General features: G+C 46.5%; 1 protein-coding gene across 1 annotated transcript in view; it reads right to left on the minus strand.

Annotated features, from left to right (window-relative positions):
* Positions 1-2,134: 2,134 nt before the first annotated feature.
* The window catches only part of LOC144511705 (Fc receptor-like protein 5), a 67,106-nt gene continuing 43,974 nt past the window's right edge, over positions 2,135-25,266 (minus strand). The window contains exons 9-15 of the mRNA XM_078241931.1: positions 22,865-23,176; positions 20,281-20,598; positions 16,361-16,672; positions 13,780-14,097; positions 9,181-9,277; positions 7,261-7,351; positions 2,135-2,917 (exon numbers count right to left, since the gene is read on the minus strand). Of these exons, the coding sequence (XP_078098057.1) occupies positions 2,870-2,917; positions 7,261-7,351; positions 9,181-9,277; positions 13,780-14,097; positions 16,361-16,672; positions 20,281-20,598; positions 22,865-23,176 (1,496 nt within the window). The 3' untranslated portion in view covers positions 2,135-2,869. The remainder of the gene's footprint in view (positions 2,918-7,260; positions 7,352-9,180; positions 9,278-13,779; positions 14,098-16,360; positions 16,673-20,280; positions 20,599-22,864; positions 23,177-25,266) is intronic.

The following is a 25,266-nucleotide window of genomic DNA, read 5'->3' on the forward strand; positions in this document are numbered from 1 at the left end:
CCACATATTTTGCTCACTGATCCCTCTAACCTACGCATCCCAGGACTCTAAGGGGCAATTTTTAACCTGGCCAATCAACCTAACCCGCACATCTTTGGACTGTGGGAGGAAACCGGAGCACCCGGAGGAAACCCACGCAGACCCGAGGAGAATGTGCAAACTCCACACGGACAGTGACCCGAGCCGGGAACCGAACCCGGGACCCTGGAGCTGTGAAGCAGCAGTGCTAACCACTGTGCTGGCTGCTTTTCAGAGACAGTGGGAAGTGTAGACAGAGTCAATGAATGGGAGATGGTTTGTGTGATGGACTGGGCTATGATCACAACCCTTTGTAGTTTCTTGTGGTCTTGGTCAGAGCAAGAGTCATACCAAGCTCTGATGCATCTGGATAGTATGCTTTCTATGTTGCATCTGGGAAAATTGGTGAGTGTTGTCGTGGACATGCTGAATTTCCTTAGCCTTTTGAGAAAGTAAAGACGTTAGTGTGCTTCCTTAACTATAGCATCGGCGTGGAGGGGCCAGGACAGGAAAGTGAAATAGAGTTAACGTTTCAAGTCGATATGATGTTTCTACTTGTTTAGAAGCTGCAAACACAATGAGAATCAAACAGCTTTGGCTGTTGCCTGTGTTTGGGATTGCTCAATGTTATGTGCCCGTGTGCAGGCCTTTCGCAAACTTCTGTAATGTCCATTGGTCAGTAGTTGGCAGCAATTTCATTGGGAGCCGAAAAATCTGCAGAACAGTTCCCGGAAGTTATGTAAATCTTGAGCTCTGCAGGATCCAAAGATGTGCGGGTTAGGTTGATTGGCCATTGAAAAATTGCCCCTTAGTGTCCTGAGATGCGTAGATTAGAGGGATTAGTGGGTGAAATATGTAGGGATATGGGGATAGGGCCTGGGTGGGATTGTGGTCGATGCAGACTCGATGGGCCGAATGGCCTCTTTCTGTACTGTAGGGTTTCTATGATTCTTTCTATGATTCTATGATGATCGATAACTTTACTGACAACACAGTTTAACTGCTGACAGCTTCTTCAATGCTTTTGGAAGAACATCACTTAGATCAATTAAAAATTCTTTACAATATCCTTGGTATTGTTAGATTGATATAAAGTACTTAATGAATCTTCAAGAGATACCTGAAACAGAAAGCTAACTGGAACACATCTTACTGATCTGGATTACACCATCTACACACTGTATCAAAGAACAAATCATGCTATGTTGCATCATTTCCTGTGATGATGTACACAGTATATGGTTAACATGTTTAGCAGTGTAGTAGCGCCACTCACAGAACTCTTAAAGAAGAACAAGCACTTTATCTGGACGGAGGATTGTTAAACAATTAGAATTAAGCCATTAACAACACAATTGCCAGGATTCTCCCAAATAAGTCCCCAATTTGCAGAAAAATGGGAGTAAATCCCGCTGGTTTTTTTCACAATAACTTCATTGCAGTGTAAGCCTCCTTGTGACACTAATAAATAATCTTAAAACTTCCTTCCGTTGCTCATCAACCATTGAAATATTTGAGGAGTCATTGGAATTAGGCTAAAATGTGTTCATTTAAAATGGAACATTCAATCGCAGCGTCCTTTACACCAGTGGTTCTCAGCCAGTGTGCTGTGAAGAATCCCCAAGTGTGCCATGAAAAAAATATTCAACATTCATTTTATTAAATTAAAGCTGACCTTCGTCTTCAGTCTGTGGTCAGCATCTCCAAACCTGATGAATCTGGGCCTCCTGCGCGTGTGCCGACTGGGAAAGAGCTGCACATGCGCGGTTTAGATTTTTATGTTGGTCAGGCCCACGCCAATGACCAACGGGATTTGGAGCTGCAGACAAAGACCTCCCATGTGCCCGCACAATAAGCAAAAACTCAAAAAAGATGCAAAAATTCCCTGGAAGAAGCGATAGGGACAGGGAGAGGATAAAAAAAACACAGGCAAGCGGACAGGTAGAGGTTAAAAGCTAAGTTCCCAGTAAGGGAGAAAGACAGAGAATATAGCAGATGCACCGCAAAATATTGTCTTGTATAGAGGTGCGCGATGAGATATAAAAGTTGGGAACCACTGCCATACACTGTTGCAATCCCAGCTGATGTTACTACTGGACAAGTCAGACCCCAGTTTGATAGATCATAATTTTTATTTTATGTTTAGATACATGGAAGGCAGCGACTGAACAGAGTCACAGGAGTCAGCTGATGAACTTTTAACCAAAAGAATAAAACATTTATTAAACAAGAAAAGATGAACTATTTTACACTACTCCTTCACTCCAACTTTACTTCAAGGATACAGACAGGTTCATATAGATAACACACATTACAAAACTATCCTTTAGCAAAATAAAATCATGATAACATTGGATGCGCTAAAATAAAGAAAAACTCAATCTTATTTACACCAGTGGGTCTCCCTGTCTTCTACCGTTAGAAAGGTCCATTCTTCCATCTCAAATCAATGCACAATTTACTGTTGAGAAACTGGTTTCCATTGAGTGAATAACTCAAGTGTCCAATTTCTTACAGAATATTGTTCATGCGTTTGTGATATTCACAAGCTTAAAAATTAACGCAAAATATATGACAAAAAAGGGAAACAAGAAATCACCTGGTGCAGACAGAAAGAGGGTAAACAGATAAATTATTCCCAAGATGGAGACAGAGTGACACCAACTAGAAAGTTCCAACCATCATTTTGGATCTTGATTCTTCCTGCAGTAACTTCACGGTCAAAATAATTTGATGACAAAATCCACTTTATTGGGTACCATTGGTTAAAATTAATGTTCAAAGCCGGCTGAATAATGAATCTTTGATCAGGAGACAAAATTCCATCAACGTAGATGTGAGCTGGGAATCTTCATTTTCCCACATTGGTCGCATTGGGAGCATCGGATTCACTGAGTGACTGGAAAAGAAAATATTTCATGCGTCAGATTTAAATGCGACAGAGAATAACGCACCATGTTCCATGTCAGTTCTGAACATGGTGTTGGAACTGGCAGAAAATTGAGTCGAAGTTTGTGAGGAACTGGAGCGATGTTGCGATCACACTGCTCCCACCACCCCCATCACCCATTGCATTGGTGCTGGGAAAAGGTGCCAGTTATATACCCCCTTGAGGATGTGTGCCGCCATTTTCTCAAAGGGAACTAATGCTTCCCTGCAGCTGTTGCACAAATGTCAGCAAAAATAACACTGACACGGCAGTTTAATTAAATATATTCCACACCATCCAGTCAAGCTTCCCGGTAACTATAGCATCACTGTCTGTGTCGGAGATAGTTGGTGTTCGAGTGGATCAATTTTAGTCCCCGTATTCTGTTTTGAAACCAATTGTCTCTGGTGTCCTACAATAAAGTACTTTTTGTTTCATCTTTCCCATTTCCTTCCTTTGTTGTAGCGATTGTTGAATAACAATGGATTGCAAGTTGGGAGAGATCTCTAACAGGTGGATTATATCTGAACATAGCAACAAGAGCAACCCATTCAACTTCTTCAGCCTGTTCCAACATTCAATTAGATCACAACTAAATTCTCAATTCCACTGACTCGCCATTGATTCATCTCCTGACTCGACAAATACCTATTGATTTTAATAGTGTGAACTTTAATCAGCCCAGCATGCTCTGGATGGGACTGGCCTGAATTACTATACAGAGAGTTTCTGCATCATTGCAAAAATGGTGGACAAGCCCTGAAATTGGAAGTCCTGCGTCCGAACACACCACTTGCTATGTGTGGGGACGGGACTGATGCTGGGTCAGGGTTCGTGCATACATGGTTGATGGAGGCAGCTGGCTATTCAACTCATCAGGTGCCTACACCAATGTGGTATATCGATAGGCCAGGAGTGTGAAACCTGGCGTGGGCAGATTAGACCAGTGAGATTCTGCAAGTTCAGTCACTGGCTGTCCTGTCTGGAGACAATACACATTTCTTTAACCTGTGCCTAATGCTCTCTCCACTCACATTGTCTGTATCTTTAAGACTTGATTAGCTGTAAATATTCACATTCTAATCAGTATTCTGAACCTTGATTTTGTGTCTCTATGAGCCTTATTTGTGAGCAGATATCCACTCCATCTGGCGAAGGAGCAGCGCTCCGAAAGCCAATGGCATTTGCTACCAAATAAACCTGGTGGACTTTAACCTGGGGTTGTTAAAACTCTTTCTGTGTTAACTCACAGGCTTTGCAATTACATGTGCCGCAAGTGCGCCCTCTGCAGTTGCAGCATTAGATAACTCTGTCTTTTCAGACTCTGTCCTCCTGTCGTGGAATCACAAACAGTCTCTGTATCTACCTGTCTATATTGTATCCCTCAATCATTTTAAATTGCTCAATCAACTCACCCCTGAATGAACTTTCCAAGCTCAAGGCAATACAAGCCAGGTTTACGCATTCAATTATTTAAATTTGTCCCTTCAAGCTCTGGAATCAATCTGGTGAATTTACACTGCTTCCTTTGCAAAGACAATGGGTGGGATTCTCTGTCACCCCCACCCCCATGGCGTGTTTCTTGGTGGTGGGAGGCAGCTGTTGGTTGGTAATGGGGTCTTCTGGTCCTTCTGCTGTCAATGGGATTTCCCATTGAATCCGCCGCCCCTCCACCTCCCCAACGTGGCGGGGAGTGCACCATTGGTGGGACTGGCACATCCCACCAGCAGGAAAGGTGAGAAATTCCCACCAGTTCCCGAAATCTTCCAGCCTCCTTTCCCATTGGCAGGATCATCCGATCCCACCAAATGTGACCTTCCACAGCATGTTCCCAAGAGGTGAGTATGGAACACACAAAACCTCGTAGACATCTGTGACGATACTGTGCTCTTGATATATTTTATGTTTAAGGGGATTGTTTTAAAGTGCAGTTTGTTCTACAGGCAGTTGGTATGTCGGGTGGGAATACAGCTCAGATGCTAGGAATGCAGGATAATTGCTCATTTTAGCCATGTCGTGTTGATTTAGGGGAGGGTTAATGAACTCTTGTTTACAAAAGGAAAGGTCACCTGGGGTTTTTTGATTAAAGGAATGGAAGGTGGCTTTAGGTATGCATGGTCATGTGATATGTGGTTAATGGGAGTAGCTAGGTTTGCAGCAGAGAAACTGTGTGCAGTTTCTGGTTGGGGTATTTGAAGACAGAAATCTGTGAGCTGATCTTAAAATCAAAACCTCTCTAAAAGCTTCAAAACTGTTGACATAAGTTATAGCAAGTATGCCTGGTCTTAATAACTGTATTTAAAGTGGCAGTTGAATGTAAGCGGAAATGTTGCTCATTTGGAACGGACATAGTGGTGTTTGAAACTAAAGTGGTTTCTTTTCATTTTTTAACTATTGTTCAATGGTTAAAAGTTAAGCTGCTTCATTTTGTGAGAGTTACATTTAAACTGTGTTGTGAATAAAGCTTGTTTTGATAAAAAGATTCCTAATTTGTCAGTAAAATCGCTCCTGGAGTGAAGCATCCTATCTTCATATTTATGCCAAAAGAGAAAAATTGTAAGGGTCTAATCTGACTTCCTAATGGGATTTTATTCCAGGACCCCAACACATCCGCAGGACTGGAAAATCCCAGCATCGGCTAACGGCGGGCCGCATCCACCGTGTGGAGGGTTGGCCCGGAAAATCCCACCCAGTGTTTCCTTCCTGTGGCTCACTGCGCAAAGGATGATACAGAATTCTGGAGTGGGTTAGACCAACACTCTGTAAAATTAAAACACCACTTCCTCATTTTGGAAATCAACCTCCTGAAAGTAAAAGCCAACATTCCATTAGCCTTTTTGATCATTTTCTGTACCTGTGCAGTAATGGTTAGTGACCTGTGTATACGGACAAACCCAGCACTTTAATTCCTCAGATCTTCAAGTCTCTCACCATTGACAACTCATTCTGAGTTGCCTTTCTCAGATCCAAAGTAGATGAACTCACACTTCCCCACGTGGAGGCTCCATCTGCCATTGGTTAACCCACTCACTTTGTCTCTGTCCTTCTGTAACATTCTGTCCCCATCCCAATTTACGATCTAGACCAGGAGGCTGATCCTCTCTGTGACATTACTGCCTTTGCTGTGAAGATGACAATTTAATCGACTGGCTCCAATTGGAAATACAACACTGCTCATATGGAGTTATGCAGCTGGGATTCAGGCTCTTTGGTCAGGGAATGCAGCACATAATCTCAGCTGACACCTCAGCACTGGGCAGGGATTGTGTTCTATTGTCAGCTGAATCGTCATCTACAGTCTAAGGTGGGAAAATGTGAAATTGTCCATTTTGGCAAGGCAAATAAAAAAGAAGATTGTCATCTAAATGGTGAGAGATTGCAGAACTCTGAGATGTAGAGGAATCTGGGTGTTGTCATGGGGCAAAGACCTCACTATTTTCATAACGTATGAATATTCACATGGCTAACTTCTAAAATTTGAAAAAGTGGACAATGACACTATCAAAAATCATTGTATCTCGTTATCTCTGAAGTGACCCTAAGGAACCCCGGTGGGCTGCATCGTCCAAATTCAAAGGGAACCACACAAAGGCCTTTCAAGTTTCTTAAGACAGACCCAGGACACCCTTCATCAAAGCCAAAGTGGAGGGGTGGGAATCGTGAGACACTGCCATCCCTTCCCCACCCATGCCCCCACTCTGCCCACTCCCCCTTGGTGCTGGAAGCGGTAATATTACCTTGCGAGTCTGCCATCATTCCATCTACCAAGCAGCAGCATCCCAGTAAAGCATTTCTGTCTGGGCTTGAATGCCGGGACCCATATACACTGTATCCAGTGGAAAATATGCACCATTTCAGGGAGAGATTAGGAGAAATCTTTGCTCTCAGACGGTCCAAAAAATGGTGTTGGAAGAGTTGTCTCTGAATATTTTCAAGGTCGGGGCTGATAGATTCTTGGGAAGCAAACGGGTGAAAGGTTATTTGGGGCAGATTTGAATGTGGAGTTGAGGATATAGTCTGATCAGCCATGATCTTATTGATGGTGGAGCAGGCTTGAGGGCTGAATGGCCAACGTCTGATTCTAATTTACGTCTTTATATGTATGCATATTCGTATGAATAAGGAACCTACTTGATTTTCCTACTTGACATCAGTAATGACTCAAAACAAACTCATTATTGGCTGGAAAATATTTTGATTCATGCTGACAACATGAATGGATTTATATAAATGTAAGTTTTTTTTACAATATCTGTGATCAATATCTTTGAAAGAATTGGTGGAACAATTCAGATGATGTCCATAACACCTACCTTAGATTTTCCTGGATACCATGTGACGGTAACAGCACAAATCACCAGGAGAGCAAAGAGTCCCCAGCGAATCACATTCCAGATAATGTAACTGAGCAAAATGGTAGAAATACAAAGTCATTTGCAGGAAATGAGAATTCATCATGTTTGATGCATTAAGTTGCTATTTACGTGATAATCTTTGTTTATTGTAGCACAGACTAGGGATTATAGCGAGAAAATTAAACTGAGGTTGACTAATGAAGGGCGGCACGGTGGCACAGTGATTAGCACTGCTGCCTCACAATGCCAGGGAGCTGGGTTCGCTTCCTAGCTTGGGTCACTGTCTGTGTGGAGTTTGCACGTCCTCCCCATGCCTGTATGGGTTTCCACCCAGTTCTCCAGTTTCCTCCCGGAGTCCAAAGATGTGTGGGTTAGGTTGATTGACCATGCAAGATTGACCCTAGTTTCAGGGGGATTAGACAGGAGGGTACAACTCCTCCACGCCAACCCCCAGTACGCCTACGTGCAGTACCTGGACGGGCGGGAGGACACAGTATCTATCCGTGACCTAGCGCCCGCAGGTGACTCAGGGACCCCTATAGCCCCCAACCCTTCACCCCCAACCCCCGACTTTGTCCCTACCATGTCAGAATCACTGCCCACTCCTCTCGCCCGCGAGTACAGCTCGCCTGAGCCCCAGGAGTCGTCACCACGCACCCGAGGGTTGGATGAAAACACGGATGACAGCTCTGTTCCGGCGCCTGAAACGACACCGCGACCTGAAACCACGTCGGAACCGGTACCACAGAGATCGCAGCGGAAGAGCAGGCCTCCGGATAGACTCAATCTGTAAATATTGTTCACTCTGCCTCACCCCTGACGGACTCTTTTTTTTAAACAGGGGGTGAATGTGGTAAACCACTGTTACATGTTATCTGTCGTGGTTAACCACTGTAGTTAGTATTTCTCAGTACCTGTATATGTGGCACATCCCTGTCGGTTCCGCCCAAGTCTCCTCCCCCTGGTCTGGGTATAAAGGCGGTGGCTCCTCCCCCTTGCCCTCAGTTCAGACCAGATCACCGACAGGGATGGCTCCAAGTTCTTGCCAATAAAAGCCTATTTGTCTTGCTCACAACTAGTCTCGGCTCGATTGATAGTGCATCAGAGAGAAAGGTCCACCCCAGAAAAGCAGCAAAACTGGAGCAACAGGTCTCTCAGTGAGTGATCCGGATAAACCTCAAGCTCCTGAGGTTTGAGACCTGATGCTGCTCCACCTTTCACCCACAGTCAGTTTTAAAGGATTTGTGGTGAAAAACCGAGCCTGGGCCCACTGACCCCAGGCTCTGGTGATTGGAGCTGTCTACAACTCCCTCACCCAGGGCCCGGTTGGAGGTTCAGGAACAGCACTCCAGTAAACTCCAGCAACACTACACCCCCAAACACCACTGCCTGAAGCTTAGCTCAGTTTGCAGGACAGCTGGTTCGTGATGCAGAGTGATGCCAACTGCGGGGGTTCAATTACTGAACAGGTTGAAGTTATTCATGAAGGCCCTGCATTCTCAACCCTGCCCCTCACCCGAGGTGTGGTGGTCCTCAGGTAAAATCGCCACCAGTCAGCTCCCCCTCAAAGGAAGAGCAGCTTATGGTCATCTGAGGCTGTGGTGGTTTTACCTTGAATCAAGATGAATAATGAAAACAGCACCACCTGAGGGAGAGCAAACTGGAGACATTCACTTCTTCCCCTCATTCCCAGCACCATAAATTGCTCCTTCATTGGGAGGATTGCAACATCATGACACAATTCCTGCCACCATTTCCATTCTGATAAATTCTACTCTGAAACAGTAAATTATTATAAACAATTACGCTAAAACTTGGAACCATTGATTCTCATTTGAAAGCAATGCCAATAAAACATCCACAATGGGAACAATGTACCTTTTACTGACAAATGTAGATCCTGAAGATGTGGTTAATGTTGTTGGTGATATGGTTGTTGATATGGTTGTAAAATCTTCACAAGTATATTTAGGTCCTATTGAGACAGAAGGATAACATTCAGATTCATCCGATTCTCACTCAGTCGACTAAGAAAGCATTCTGCTCAAATGGAACCTCAGTATTTGGGAGGATGGATTTGGGTGTTTTAACTATCTCCCTCTCTGGTAGCAAGGAGAGAGGCTGATGACATGTACCGGAGACCCATTTTGCTGCTGATTTCTTATCCATCCCACATCTGAGAGTTGTTGGTGCAGCAATGGTGAGTTTCTGTGCCGTATGTTCCCCTTTCCGCCTCGGCTGTTTTCCTGGCAGTCGGATTTCAATCTGTCCACCATACCATGACCTCATCACTGCGTTACGCCGGGGGGCCATATTTAAACTGCAGCCATGTGCGCACCTCAGTGAATCCAATCCACTGAAGACATTGGCCCTGTATTGCTGTGTGTGCTGAACTCCATTGCTGATGCCAGAGTTGGCAGCGCAGGTGCAGACGTTACCCTAGCCCGTCCTGCAAGACTGCGCCGTTCATTTGAACCATGTCGGAGACTGATCCCAACCTGAATGATAACATTGCAAAGGGGGTGTGAGTGCTTCCACCAGTGATTGTTCCATGGCGAGGATTCACAAGGAGATTGTACCACTGGTCCAGTCATCCAAATGTTCTAGAATCATAGAAACCCTACAGTGTAGAAAGAGGCCATTCGGCCCATCGAGTCTACACCGACCACAATGCCACCCAGGCCCTACCCCCATATCCCTACATATTTACCCGCTAATCCCTCTAACCTACCCATCTCAAGACACTAAGGGGCAATTTTAGCATGGCCAATCAACCTAACCCGCACATCTTTGGACTGTGGGAGGAAACCGGAGCACCCGGAGGAAACCCACGCAGACACGAGGAGGATGTGCAAACTCCACACAGACAGTGACCCAAGCCGGGAATCGAACCCAGGTCCCTGGAGCTGTGAAGCAGCAGTGCTAACCTCTGTGCTACCGTGCCGCCCCCCCCCAAAACATTTATTAATTTGCAGTCTCTGCCTGAGGGGTAAAAGATTCAGGAGCGTTTGACGGCCCGTTCGTGCCTCTGGATTCCTTGAGTGGAAAGATCAGCTAAAGGCCCGACTCCGAGCATAAAGTTAAAGTTTTAATCACAAGTAGGCTTATATTAACAGCGCAATGAAGTTACTGTAAAAATCCCCTAGTCACCACATTCCGGCGCCTGTTTGGGTACATTGAGGGAGAAGTTAGCATGGCCAATACATCGAACCAGGATGTCTTTCGGACTGTGGGGGGAAACCAAAGCACCCGGAGGAAACCCACGCAGACACGGGGAGAACGTGCAGACTCCACACAGAGAGTGACCCAATCCGGGAATTGAACCCTGGTCCGTGGAGCTGTGAGGCAGCTGTGCTAACCACTGTACCACCGTGCATGTCAATGGAGCTGCGATGAACTGTCTGAGCTGTGGAATAATGCTCACTTTCACAGAATTATAGAATCCCTACTGAAAGTGGGGGCATGTGTTGGTCATTATATCTGAAAAATTAGTTTAAAACTCGAGTATATGTTTACTATTTCCACGATTTACTAAAAGGGTTTGAAAATTCCTCAGTTCCGTCTGTGAGAGGCAAGCTGTTAGCTGCAAGGAGGCACCCCAAGGGTAAAATCAGCTAGGGTCTAATTCGTAGGCAGGACGTTACAAGTGTTAGATCTCAAGGTCAATAAAAACAACCTGGCATTGTTCTCCCAATTGATGTGACAACCAAATGGTGTAAGATAACATAATGAGGCAACACTATTTACAGCTTAAACATAAGGATTTGTTTGTCTGCCAAACCTCTCTAACTTGAGAGAATTCATCTAATATTAGGGGCCTTGGACATGGGGAGGATAATTGATATCCCCAAGTCAGACACGAGTTGTTATGTTAAGGACAAATTGTCGCCAGTAGTAAATCAGATGAGACAGCATGTATCAGCATTGAGTATAGAAATTGGCAGGTGATGCTGCAGCTGTACAGAAACTTAGTTAGGCCTCATTTAGAATATAGAACAGTACAGCACAGTACAGGCCCTTCGGCCCTCGATGTTGTGCGGGGCTTTGTCCAAAACTAAGAACCTTGTCAGTTCCACTTGTTTTTCACATTCATGTCTATCATTAACAGTCAGCGGTCCCTGACCTCACTTGAAGAGCTATTGCAGCTCTTCCAGGAGGATTCCAGGCCTCTAGAAATAACACCAGCAATTTTACACCTTTTCCTCAAATGTCTACAGCCCATGAGTCATGACTTGGAAATCCTAGTGATGAAAAGTTTGAAGCCAGCTACACCTTTCCACTTGCAACTGGCTCCACGGACCGCGAATATGCAAAGTACAACCTGTTCTGCTCGCACTGCTACTCCCGTGGCACAGTGGTTAGCGCTGCTGCCTCACAGCACCAGGAACCTGTGTTCAATTCCTGGCTCGGGTCACTGTCTGTGTGGAGTCTGCACGTTCTCCCCGTGTCTGCGTGGATTTCTTCCGGGTGCTCTGGTTTCCTTCCACAGCCCAAAAGATGTGCTGGTTAGATGTATTGGCCATGCTAAATTCTCCCTCAGTGTACCCAAACAGGCGCTGGAGTGTGGAGACTCGGGGATTTTAACATTGTGCTGCTAATTTAAGCTTGCTTGTGTCAATGATAAATATACTTTTAAACTTTAAACTCCCAGTGGAAATGGTGGGTGTTGGGTTCGGGAGCTGGGCTTCTGGGGTCAGGGTGCCCGTGCCATTTTAGCTTTACAGTATTCACTCTTTAATCTCCATTGCCATGCTTTTTTCCTCATAACTAAAATGTCTCAGCCCAGGTTTTTCTTAAGTTCAATTCTTCCAGGTTAGATGTGAGAGGTTACTTTGCACAATTTCATTTGTTAGGATTGTTTTTTAATCATGCAATGTGAGCATCACTGGTAAAGTAAGAATTTGTCTCCCAGCTCTAATTGCTTTTAAACTTGCCCGGCCATTTCAGAGGATATTTAAGCCGCAATCACATTGCTGTTGGTTTGAAGTCACGTGTCGGCCAGACCAGGTGAAAATGACAGATTTCAAGAACAAAAAACAAATAAAATTACTGCACAGGAACAGGCCCTTCGGCCCTCCAAGCCTGCACCGACCATGCTGCCCGACTGAACTAAAACCCCCTACCCTTCCGGGGACCATATCCCTCTACTCCCAACCTATTCATGTTTTTGTCTGGCCCCCCCGTAAAAGTCACCATCATATCTGCTTCCACCACCTCCCTTGGCAATGCGTTCCAGGCACCCACCACCTTCTGTGTAAAAGATTTGCCTTCTACATTTCCTTTAAACCTTGCCCCTCGCACCTTAAGCCTGTGCCCCTCGTAATTGATTCTTCCTCCTTGGGAAAAAGCTTCTGACTACTCACTCTGTCCATGCACCTCATAATCTTGCAGATTGCTATCAGGTCACCCCACAACCTTTGTCGTTCCAGTGAGAACAAACAAAGTTTCTCCAACCTCTCCTCATAGCTATTTCTTACCCTAAAGGGCATTAGTGAACAATTGTTGACATCTTCATGGTTTTCATTACTGATCATAGAACCATAGAATCCTACAGTGCAGAAGGAGGCCATTCAGCCCATCGAGTCTGCACTGACCACAATCCCACCCAGGCCCGATCCCCATAACACCATGCATTTACCCTAGCTAGTTCCCCTGACACTAAGGGGGAATTTAGCATGGCCAATCAACCTAACCTGCACATCTTTGGACTGTGGGAGGAAACCGGAGCACCCGGAGGAAACCCACGCAGACACGGGGAGAATGTACAAACTCCACACAGGCTGTGGCCCAAGCCGGGAATTGAACCCGGGTCTCTGGCGCCGTGAGGCAGCAGTGCTAACCACTGTGCCACCGTGCCGCCCATTTGGTGATATTGGCTTTCAATTCCGGATTTATTAATTAATTGAATTTCAATTCCATCAGCTGCCGCGGTGGGATTTGAACCCATGCCCCGAGAGCATTAGCCTGGGCCTCTGGATTGCTAGACCAGTGGCATTAGCGCAATGCACTTTCACTCAGGGCAGGCTCAGTCGGCTGAACGACTGGTTTGTGGTGCAGGGCGATGCCAACAGCACAGGTCCAATTCCCGTACCGGCTGAGGTTATTCATGAAGGCCCCACCTTCTCAACCTTGTCCCTCGCCTGAGGTGTGGTGACCCTCAGGTTAAGTCACCAGCGGTCAGGTCTCCTCCTTAAAGGAGGAGCCTCTGGTCATCTGGGACTTTACCTTTGCATTATCTCTGAAATGGGCATTTAGATTTATGCTGCTCAGCAATTAAAAGCTATTTTCATTTCATGGGATGATTGAGTTGCAATATTTATTCATCTTCTGGCAATACTTTTTGATCCTGTCATTTTCCATGAAAAATGAAAATCAATGATTTTTCAGATTGATAAATAAAATTAACTGGCAACCAGTATGGATGGACATTAATCATAAAAATCATTAACCCCATTGTTAGTTGAAAGTAACACTTACCAATGCTGCTCTGTATCACATAACTGCAATTCCCAGTTGGATCGAAGACCAACACATTAACCATTTCACTGGATTTTTCTCCCTGGTTATTTGAGGCTGTGCAGTAATATTGATGATGTTGCTGTGTGAAGGATTGACAATGTAGATCCAGTTTATTGGTGTCAGAGATCTTTGAATCTTCAGACGGGGTCTTTTCATACCATGTGTACTGAATGGGAAGTGATCCCTGGACAGACTCACAGGAGACGGACACTGAGCCCCCAGAACATGAGGCATTTGGTGGTGATAGAAATTTAAGTTCAGGAACAGACATTGGTTCTGTGGGGAAGAAACAGACATTCAGACACTTGAGTGAACATCTAAGAATCAAACAATCTGTGATTTTTATCCCTTCAGCATCTCAGCCAGGGGCGGCCATGTTGGAATCTCACCAGCACATCCACGTCTCCACGGGGGCGAATGCTTAACTGGGGTTTGTACGTGGGAAGTGTGTTTGTGCTGTCCAGAAAGTTAGAAATACCCAGGAAAGTCGAGTTTGTGCTGAATTTAACAGCAAAATCTGATCAGAACTCTTCCAGAATTGAGAGTCTGGCTGGAGTTTCAGCAGAAAAGTCTGTCGTGTAAGATTTGGAATTGGTGGGAGTGTGAGTTCGGGGGTCAGTAGCGAGGAGGGAATCAGGGAGGCTTTATTGGTTGGGGCAGAGTTAGCCAATCATGGGGGTGGGGGGGGGCGGGGGGGCGGTGATTGTACAATATATTTGCCTGGGGGCCAGGGTGAAGCACTCCTGTGCCCCAGGGACCCGAATCCGTGTTGGAAAAGCTGCTGGACCCATCAAGTCCCACCGCCATGAACACATTGGAGAGTTTGGTCCTGTACTGCTGTGTGTGCTGAACTCCATTGCTGCTGCCCTAGTTGGCAGCTCAGGTGCAGACATTCCCCTAGCCCGTCCTGCAAGTCTGCACCCTTCGCTTGAACCATGAGGCAGACTAACCCAAACCTGAATGTGAAACATGTCGTGCTGAGGTCATGTTGGTGAGGGTGGTATATTCACCGTGTGGGGATGATCCCAATGGCAGGCATGATGATAAGGTGCAAATGGATTAAAATTACGTTCTCGCCATTTGACTAAACCAGACTGATTTTTAACCATTCCGCCATATTTTCCGTTCACGATGCCAAGCGCGCCCATTACCAACTCCGCACAGTTCCTCTTCTGGCCACTGCTGTGTTGTTGCTGCAGGAACTGGATAGTTGTCAGCCAATCAGATTAGACTCTCCAAGGCAGACTCCCTCCGGAGCGAGGGGCGGATCTCTCACCCAATAAGAATCAGCACACATACGAGCGTTAAATGACATCACGCTATCCCAAAAATTCAGGCCCCCGGATCCTGTTAAATTCTGTCGATTGATTCTATTTTATTATATTTGAGGGAATTATACCAGAAGGTACAACTGGCTCTTAACTATTTGTCCTTTTGTTTTAATCTAAAAACAAACACCTGACAGTGTGACAAGTTGGTCAGTCCATGAATTGGGTTTGTGGGAGGCAGATTTCCCCAACTTTGCCCTCTGAGGGGAGCTGGTGGCGTGGTGGTATTGTCACTGATCTAGTAATCCAAAAAACCCAGGGTAATGCTCTGGGGACCTGAGTTCGAATCCTGGCACGGCAGATGAATTTGAATTCACTAAAAATCTGGAATAAAAAGTCTAATGATGACCAAGGAACAATTGTCATAAAAACCCAACTGGTTCACTAATGCCCTTTAGAGAAGGAAATCTGCCATCCTTCCCTTATCTGGCCTACATGTGACTCCAGATCCACAGCAATGTGGTTGAATCTTAAAATGCCCTCAGGGATGCTACTAATAAATGTTGGCCCAGCCAGTGATGCGCACATCCCATGAATCAATGAAAAAACAAGCTGCCAGACTCTGCACTGCAGTGGATCCTCGGGATACCGGAGCTGTCAATGTTTCCTTCCAGAGAAAACCATGGCCTGAATTTTTCGCTCATCATGTGTGTGCACTCAGCGAGTCTGGACGCGGGTACGAAACCTCAGCCCCGAAGCGCAGTTCCACACTGGCTGTCCAATGAATGGGGGAAGAGCCACTGTGGAGCTGTCTCAGGGAGCTGTTGACCTGTGAAAAATATCAATGTTAAAACGATACCGCGAGTGTCAGGGCAGCACGATCACACACACAGCTTAGGCCCCAGACACATTTCTTACTTTAATATGAACCCTGACCTTTCATTCCGCCCTGGATCGAGGTTGCAGCTAAAATGTAAAGGTCACCTGGCCAATTGGCCCACCCGCCAACTGTAAAGGCAGACGGGCAACTTAAAGTCCTGGACAATTGGTGTTTAATGAATTTAAATTGACTTTTGCATGGCTGGCAGCCGCACTTCCGACTTGCGCATGTGCCTGGCGACTGAAATATTGAGAGAAGGCATATTGCCGTCGGGGTGTGATTTTACCCACATTCGGGTAGGGCACACGCCTGATCTTTATACATAAAATTCTGGCCATTGATCAGAGATTTCAGTCAAGAGTAATAAAGATAATCACTGAGAATAACGCACCGTTAGATATTTGTAGGTTTACGTTATACAATGGATCGAGACCGGATGCTTCAATTCCACAGCTGTACCATCCTGCATCTCCTGAGCGAAGATCCTTCATAGTGACAACAAATACTCTTCGTGACTTGTTATCTGTGATTGATATTCTTCCATTTTGCCAATTTGTCTTTGCTACAACATCACATTGGCGATTCCAGCCGCGACACCAATATTTCACGTGTGACCGGTACCACACACCATAGTGACAATCGATTGTGATCGATCTTCCCACAATTCCTCTCACTTCCTCTTTTGCCCACAATGCACCTGAAACTGAGGAGACAACATTTCAGGAATTGAACAGGGAATAATTGCTTCATTCAAACAGACCCATTCTAATGAGTTAAATTCCATGCAGCTTGTGATGAAAATAAACATTAATATAGACATTTATCACAGTCTCAGAGTGTCAAAAGCATTTCTGTCAATTATTAATTTAAAAAAATATTTGATGTATTTTCCTGAACCAATGACAGGGGCTGGGGGAGCAGGGATGGGGGGCGGGGGGGCCTGGAAATTGGGGTTCTGCCTCACATTGTGGGCCTTCACTCCAGAGTGTGATTGTGAGACATCATCAAGAGGTTTCAGACCCAGAAACAAACCTAATTGACGGGTCCAACTTGCAGTTAGTTGGGGAGCAGCCCGGAGGAGATGACAGGAGCAAAGAGGTCCTTGATCTGACCTGAGAGGTGGTGTAGGCAGTAGGGATGGGATGTGACTCACACATTAAATCCTGGCAGGAGGGGGGTTTTCAGATCTTGGGTGGGTTTGGGATTTCAGGAGGTGAAGATTGCCGACCTCGGTGATGGTGCACGGGATTGGTGGCCTTGGAGGATGGCTGGAGGTCTTAGGTAACAATTTAGATGCCTGCTGAGAAGGAGACTGGAAACCTGGGGAGGTTTGGATGACTTAGGGGAAATGGAGGCCTGGGTTTGGGCCATGGGTGGCCTGGGGGGACATGAGACCCCTTGGAAGGATGGCAATGGAACGACGGGTGTATGGACAATTTGAAAGCATGTTTTGTTGGAGGTGATGCAGATTTCATGGGGAGGTCAGGTGACAAATTGTAATGATTGGGGCGGTGAATGGGTTCGCATCAAGTGGGAGTTGGGCAGTGTAACAAATCTGCGGAGGCAGAAGTCCCTTCACCAAAATCCCTTTATTTACAATTCCAACAGCAGTACACAGGGTGCTTTCTGTCAGCAGTCTACCTTCGGGAGTGCCAGAGTGATGCGCAATTAAATCACTCGGGAGGCTAGATTGTACCTGGGAAATAAAGGCTTTTATTACTGACAAGAATGGAGCACACTATACACAATACAATTCCAGACTAAAGGGTCACCAGGCAGTGCAGTGACCTTTATACTTCCCCTGGTAGGCGAAGCCAACTGGAGTGTACCACAGAACAATATCAACAGGTAGAACAGCCCAACCCTAACACCAACAGTAACTACAGTAACATATCTACAAACACCCATAGTGCTGACCATCCATGGCTCAGCACTCATAGTGGTAACCAACTATGGTTCACCACATTCACCCCTCCTTTAAAACAAAGGCCGGCGGGGCTAAAAAAAACAGAACAACTGTTCATATATTCACAAGTTCAGTCGTATTGGAGGACCGCGGTAACGTCGGTTCTGGTAACCGTGGTGACCTTCTCTCCAAGGCGGTGTCCAGTGACTCCTCCAGTTCCTCACGGACAGGTGGACCACGAGGTGGCGACAATCTGCTGGACTCGAGCACGCCTCGAGGTGGTGACAATCTCCTGGACTCAGGCAAGCTGTACACGGGAGTAAGAGGATTAAGTGGTGGTCCCGATACTGCCCGCGCCGTGTCAGGAGGGGAGATAAGGGTCGGGGGGTCCCTAACTAGGGGTGTGGAAGCGACTGCGGTTTCCAAGTCCCCTGCAGGCGCCAGATCTCTAATAGAGACCATGTCTTCTCGCCCGTCAGGATATGCCACATAGGCATATTGAGGGTTGGCGTGGAGGAGATGGACCTGTTCAACCAAAGGGTCGGACTTGCGGGTCCTAACATGCCGCCGCAGGAGGACAGGTCCTGAGTGCGTCAACCAAGACGGTAATGAGGTCCCAGAGGAAGAGTTCCTAGGGAAGGAAAACATCCTCTCATGTGGAGTAGCGTTGGTTGCCGTACACAGGAGTGAGCAGATAGAATGGAGCGCATCAGAGAGTACCTCTTGCCAACAGGAGACTGGAAGACTTTTAGACCTCAATGCCAGTAAGACAGCCTTCCAGACTGTAGCATTTTAATCATGCAATGTGAGCATCACTGGTAAAGTAAGAATTTGTCTCCCAGCTCTAATTGCTTTTAAACTTGCCCGGCCATTTCAGAGGATATTTAAGCCGCAATCACATTGCTGTTGGTTTGAAGTCACGTGTCGGCCAGACCAGGTGAAAATGACAGATTTCAAGAACAAAAAACAAATAAAATTACTGCACAGGACAGGCTCTTCGGCCCTCCAAGCCTGCACCGACCATGCTGCCCGACTGAACTAAAACCCCCCACCCTTCCGGGGACCATATCCCTCTACTCCCAACCTATTCATGTTTTTGTCTGGCCCCCCGTAAAAGTCACCATCATATCTGCTTCCACTATCTCCCTTGGCAATGCGTTCCGGGCACCCACCACCTTCTGTGTAAAAGATTTGCCTTCTACATTTCCTTTAAACCTTGCCCCTCGCACCTTAAGCCTGTGCCCCTCGCAATTGATTCTTCCTCCTTGGGAAAAAGCTTCTGACTACTCACTCTGTCCATGCACCTCATAATCTTGCAGACTGCTATCAGGTCACCCCACAACCTTTGTCGTTCCAGTGAGAACAAACAAAGTTTCTCCAACCTCTCCTCATAGCTATTTCTTACCCTAAAGGGCATTAGTGAACAATTGTTGACATCTTCATGGTTTTCATTACTGATCATAGAACCATAGAATCCTACAGTGCAGAAGGAGGCCATTCAGCCCATCGAGTCTGCACTGACCACAATCCCACCCAGGCCCGATCCCCATAACACCATGCATTTACCCTAGCTAGTTCCCCTGACACTAAGGGGGAATTTAGCATGGCCAATCAACCTAACCTGCACATCTTTGGACTGTGGGAGGAAACCGGAGCACCCGGAGGAAACCCACGCAGACACGGGGAGAATGTACAAACTCCACACAGGCTGTGGCCCAAGCCGGGAATTGAACCCGGGTCCCTGGCGCCGTGAGGCAGCAGTGCTAACCACTGTGCCACCGTGCCGCCCATTTGGTGATATTGGCTTTCAATTCCGGATTTATTAATTAATTGAATTTCAATTCCATCAGCTGCCGCGGTGGGATTTGAACCCATGCCCCGAGAGCATTAGCCTGGGCCTCTGGATTGCTAGACCAGTGGCATTAGCGCAATGCACTTTCACTCAGGGCAGGCTCAGTTGTCTGAACGACTGGTTTGTGGTGCAGGGCGATGCCAACAGCACAGGTCCAATTCCCGTACCGGCTGAGGTTATTCATGAAGGCCCCACCTTCTCAACCTTGTCCCTCGCCTGAGGTGTGGTGACCCTCAGGTTAAGTCACCAGCGGTCAGGTCTCCTCCTTAAAGGAGGAGCCTCTGGTCATCTGGGACTTTACCTTTGCATTATCTCTGAAATGGGCATTTAGATTTATGCTGCTCAGCAATTAAAAGCTATTTTCATTTCATGGGATGATTGAGTTGCAATATTTATTCATCTTCTGGCGATACTTTTTGATCCTGTCATTTTCCATGAAAAATGAAAATCAATGATTTTTCAGATTGACAAAAAAAAATAACTGGCAACCAGTATGGATGGACATTAATCATAAAAATTATTAACCCCATTGTTAGTTGAAAGAAACACTTACCAATGCTGCTCTGTATCACATAACTGCAATTCCCAGTTGTATCGAAGACCAACACATTAACCATTTCACTGGATTTTTCTCCCTGGTTATTTGAGGCTGTGCAGTAATATTGATGATGTTGCTGTTTGAAGGATTGACAATGTAGATCCAGTTTATTGGTGTCAGAGATCTTTGAATCTTCAGGCGGGGTCTTTTCATACCATGTGTACTGAATGGGAAGTGATCCCTGGACAGACTCACAGGAGACGGACACTGAGCCCCCAGAACATGAGGCATTTGGTGGTGATAGAAATTTAAGTTCAGGAACAGACATTGGTTCTGTGGGGAAGAAACAGACATTCAGACACTTGAGTGAACATCTAAGAATCAAACAATCTGTGATTTTTATCCCTTCAGCATCTCAGCCAGGGGCGGCCATGTTGGAATCTCACCAGCACATCCACGTCTCCACGGGGGCGAATGCTTAACTGGGGTTTGTACGTGGGAAGTGTGTTTGTGCTGTCCAGAAAGTTAGAAATACCCAGGAAAGTCGAGTTTGTGCTGAATTTAACAGCAAAATCTGACCAGAACTCTTCCAGAATTGAGAGTCTGGCTGGAGTTTGAGCAGAAAAGTCTGTTGTGTAAGATTTGGAATTGGTGGGAGTGTGAGTTCGGGGGACAGTAGCGAGGAGGGAATCAGGGAGGCTTTATTGGTTGGGGCAGAGTTGGCCAATCATGGGGGTGGGGGGGGCGGGGGGGCGGTGATTGTACAATATATTTGCCTGGGGGCCAGGGTGAAGCACTCCTGTGCCCCTGGGACCTGAATCCGTGTTGGAAAAGCTGCTGGACCCATCAAATCCCACCGCCATGAACACATTGGGTCCAGAGTTTGGTCCTGTACTGCTGTGTTTGCTGAACTCCATTGCTGCTGCCCTAGTTGGCAGCTCAGGTGCAGACATTCCCCTAGCCCATCCTGCACGTCTGCACCCTTCGCTTGAACCATGAGGCAGACTAACCCAAACCTGAATGTGAATCATGTTGTGCTGAGGTCATGTTGGTGAGGGTAGTATATTCACCGTGTGGGGATGATCCCAATGGCAGGCATGATGATAAGGTGCAAATGGATTAAAATTACGTTCTCGCCATTTGACTAAACCAGACTGATTTTTAACCATTCCGCCATATTTTCCGTTCACGATGCCAAGCGCGCCCATTACCAACTCCGCACAGTTCCTCTTCTGGCCACTGCTGTGTTGTTGCTGCAGGAACTGGATAGTTGTCAGCCAATCAGATTAGACTCTCCAAGGCAGACTCCCTCCGGAGCGAGGGGCGGATCTCTCACCCAATAAGAATCAGCACACATACGAGCGTTAAATGACATCACGCTATCCCAAAAATTCAGGCCCCCGGATCCTGTTAAATTCTGTCGATTGATTCTATTTTATTATATTTGAGGGAATTATACCAGAAGGTACAACTGGCTCTTAACTATTTGTCCTTTTGTTTTAATCTAAAAACAAACACCTGACAGTGTGACAAGTTGGTCAGTCCATGAATTGGGTTTGTGGGAGGCAGATTTCCCCAACTTTGCCCTCTGAGGGGAGCTGGTGGCGTGGTGGTATTGTCACTGATCTAGTAATCCAAAAAACCCAGGGTAATGCTCTGGGGACCTGAGTTCGAATCCTGGCACGGCAGATGAATTTGAATTCACTAAAAATCTGGAATAAAAAGTCTAATGATGACCAAGGAACAATTGTCATAAAAACCCAACTGGTTCACTAATGCCCTTTAGAGAAGGAAATCTGCCATCCTTCCCTTATCTGGCCTACATGTGACTCCAGATCCACAGCAATGTGGTTGAATCTTAAAATGCCCTCAGGGATGCTACTAATAAATGTTGGCCCAGCCAGTGATGCGCACATCCCATGAATCAATGAAAAAACAAGCTGCCAGACTCTGCACTGCAGTGGATCCTCGGGATACCGGAGCTGTCAATGTTTCCTTCCAGAGAAAACCATGGCCTGAATTTTTCGCTCATCATGTGTGTGCACTCAGCGAGTCTGGACGCGGGTACGAAACCTCAGCCCCGAAGCGCAGTTCCACACTGGCTGTCCAATGAATGGGGGAAGAGCCACTGTGGAGCTGTCTCAGGGAGCTGTTGACCTGTGAAAAATATCAATGTTAAAACGATACCGCGAGTGTCAGGGCAGCACGATCACACACACAGCTCAGGCCCCAGACACATTTCTTACTTTAATATGAACCCTGACCTTTCATTCCGCCCTGGATCGAGGTTGCAGCTAAAATGTAAAGGTCACCTGGCCAATTGGCCCACCCGCCAACTGTAAAGGCAGACGGGCAACTTAAAGTCCTGGACAATTGGTGTTTAATGAATTTAAATTGACTTTTGCATGGCTGGCAGCCGCACTTCCGACTTGCGCATGTGCCTGGCGACTGAAATATTGAGAGAAGGCATATTGCCGTCGGGGTGTGATTTTACCCACATTCGGGTAGGGCACACGCCTGATCTTTATACATAAAATTCTGGCCATTGATCAGAGATTTCAGTCAAGAGTAATAAAGATAATCACTGAGAATAACGCACCGTTAGATATTTGTAGGTTTACGTTATACAATGGATCGAGACCGGATGCTTCAATTCCACAGCTGTACCATCCTGCATCTCCTGAGCGAAGATCCTTCATGGTGACAACAAATACTCTTCGTGACTTGTTATCTGTGACTGAAATTCTTCCATTTTGCCAATTTGTCTTTGCTACAACATCACATTGGCGATTCCAGCCGCGACACCAATATTTCACGTGTGACCGGTACCACACACCATAGTGACAATCGATTGTGATCGATCTTCCCACAATTCCTCTCACTTCCTCTTTTGCCCACAATGCACCTGAAACTGAGGAGACAACATTTCAGGAATTGAACAGGGAATAATTGCTTCATTCAAACAGACCCATTCTAATGAGTTAAATTCCATGCAGCTTGTGATGAAAATAAACATTAATATAGACATTTATCACAGTCTCAGAGTGTCAAAAGCATTTCTGTCAATTATTAATTTAAAAAAATATTTGATGTATTTTCCTGAACCAATGACAGGGGCTGGGGGAGCAGGGATGGGGGGCGGGGGGGCCTGGAAATTGGGGTTCTGCCTCACATTGTGGGCCTTCACTCCAGAGTGTGATTGTGAGACATCCTCAAGAGGTTTCAGACCCAGAAACAAACCTAATTGACGGGTCCAACTTGCAGTTAGTTGGGGAGCAGCCCGGAGGAGATGACAGGAGCAAAGAGGTCCTTGATCTGACCTGAGAGGTGGTGTAGGCAGTAGGGATGGGATGTGACTCACACATTAAATCCTGGCAGGAGGGGGGTTTTCAGATCTTGGGTGGGTTTGGGATTTCAGGAGGTGAAGATTGCCGACCTTGGTGATGGTGCACGGGATTGGTGGCCTTGGAGGATGGCCGGAGGTCTTAGGTAACAATTTAGATGCCTGCTGAGAAGGAGACTGGAAACCTGGGGAGGTTTGGATGACTTAGGGGAAATGGAGGCCTGGGTTTGGGCCATGGGTGGCCTGGGGGGACATGAGACCCCTTGGAAGGATGGCAATGGAACGACGGGTGTATGGACAATTTGAAAGCATGTTTTGTTGGAGGTGATGCAGATTTCATGGGGCGGTCAGGTGACAAATTGTAATGATTGGGGCGGTGAATGAGTTTGCATCAAGTGGGAGTTGGGCAGTGTAACAAATCTGCAGAGGCAGAAGTCCCTTCACCAAAATCCCTTTATTTACAATTCCAACAGCAGTACACAGGGTGCTTTCTGTCAGCAGTCTACCTTCGGGAGTGCCAGAGTGATGCGCGATTAAATCACTCGGGAGGCTAGATTGTACCTGGGAAATAAAGGCTTCTATTACTGACAAGAATGGAGCACACTATACACAATACAATCCCAGACTAAAGGGTCACCAGGCAGTGCAGTGACCTTTATACTTCCCCTGGTAGGCGAAGCCAACTGGAGTGTACCACAGAACAATATCAACAGGTAGAACAGTCCAACCCTAACCCCAACAGTAACTACAGTAACATATCTACAAACACCCATAGTGCTGACCATCCATGGCTCAGCACTCATAGTGGTAACCAACTATGGTTCACCACATTCACCCCTCCTTTAAAACAAAGGCCGGCGGGGCTAAAAAAAACAGAACAACTGTTCATATATTCACAAGTTCAGTCGTATTGGAGGACCGCACCGTCTCTGCGACCTCCTCAACACTGGCGGTAACGTCGGTTCTGGTAACCGTGGTGACCTTCTCTCCAAGGCGGTGTCCAGTGACTCCTCCAGTTCCTCACGGACAGGTGGACCACGAGGTGGCGACAATCTGCTGGACTCGAGCACGCCTCGAGGTGGTGACAATCTCCTGGACTCAGGCAAGCTGTACACGGGAGTAAGAGGATTAAGTGGTGGTCCCGATACTGCCCGCGCCGTGTCAGGAGGGGAGATAAGGGTCGGGTGGTCCCTAACTAGGGGTGTGGAAGCGACTGGGGTTTCCAAGTCCCCTGCAGGCGCCAGATCTCTAATAGAGACCGTGTCTTCTCGCCCGTCAGGATATGCCACATAGGCATATTGAGGGTTGGCGTGGAGGAGATGGACCTGTTCAACCAAAGGGTCGGACTTGCGGGTCCTAACATGCCGCCGCAGGAGGACAGGTCCTGAGTGCGTCAACCAAGACGGTAATGAGGTCCCAGAGGAAGACTTCCTAGGGAAGGAAAACATCCTCTCATGTGGAGTAGCGTTGGTTGCCGTACACAGGAGTGAGCGGATAGAATGGAGCGCATCAGAGAGTACCTCTTGCCAACGGGAGACTGGAAGACCTTTACACCTCAATGCCAGTAAGACAGCCTTCCAGACTGTAGCATTTTCTCGTTCAACCTGTCCGTTACCCCTAGGGTTGTAACTCGTAGTTCTATTTGAGGCAATCCCTTT

Source organism: Mustelus asterias, chromosome 25 (genome assembly GCF_964213995.1).
Source record: "Mustelus asterias chromosome 25, sMusAst1.hap1.1, whole genome shotgun sequence".
In the NCBI taxonomy this organism is placed as follows: Eukaryota; Metazoa; Chordata; class Chondrichthyes; order Carcharhiniformes; family Triakidae; genus Mustelus; species Mustelus asterias.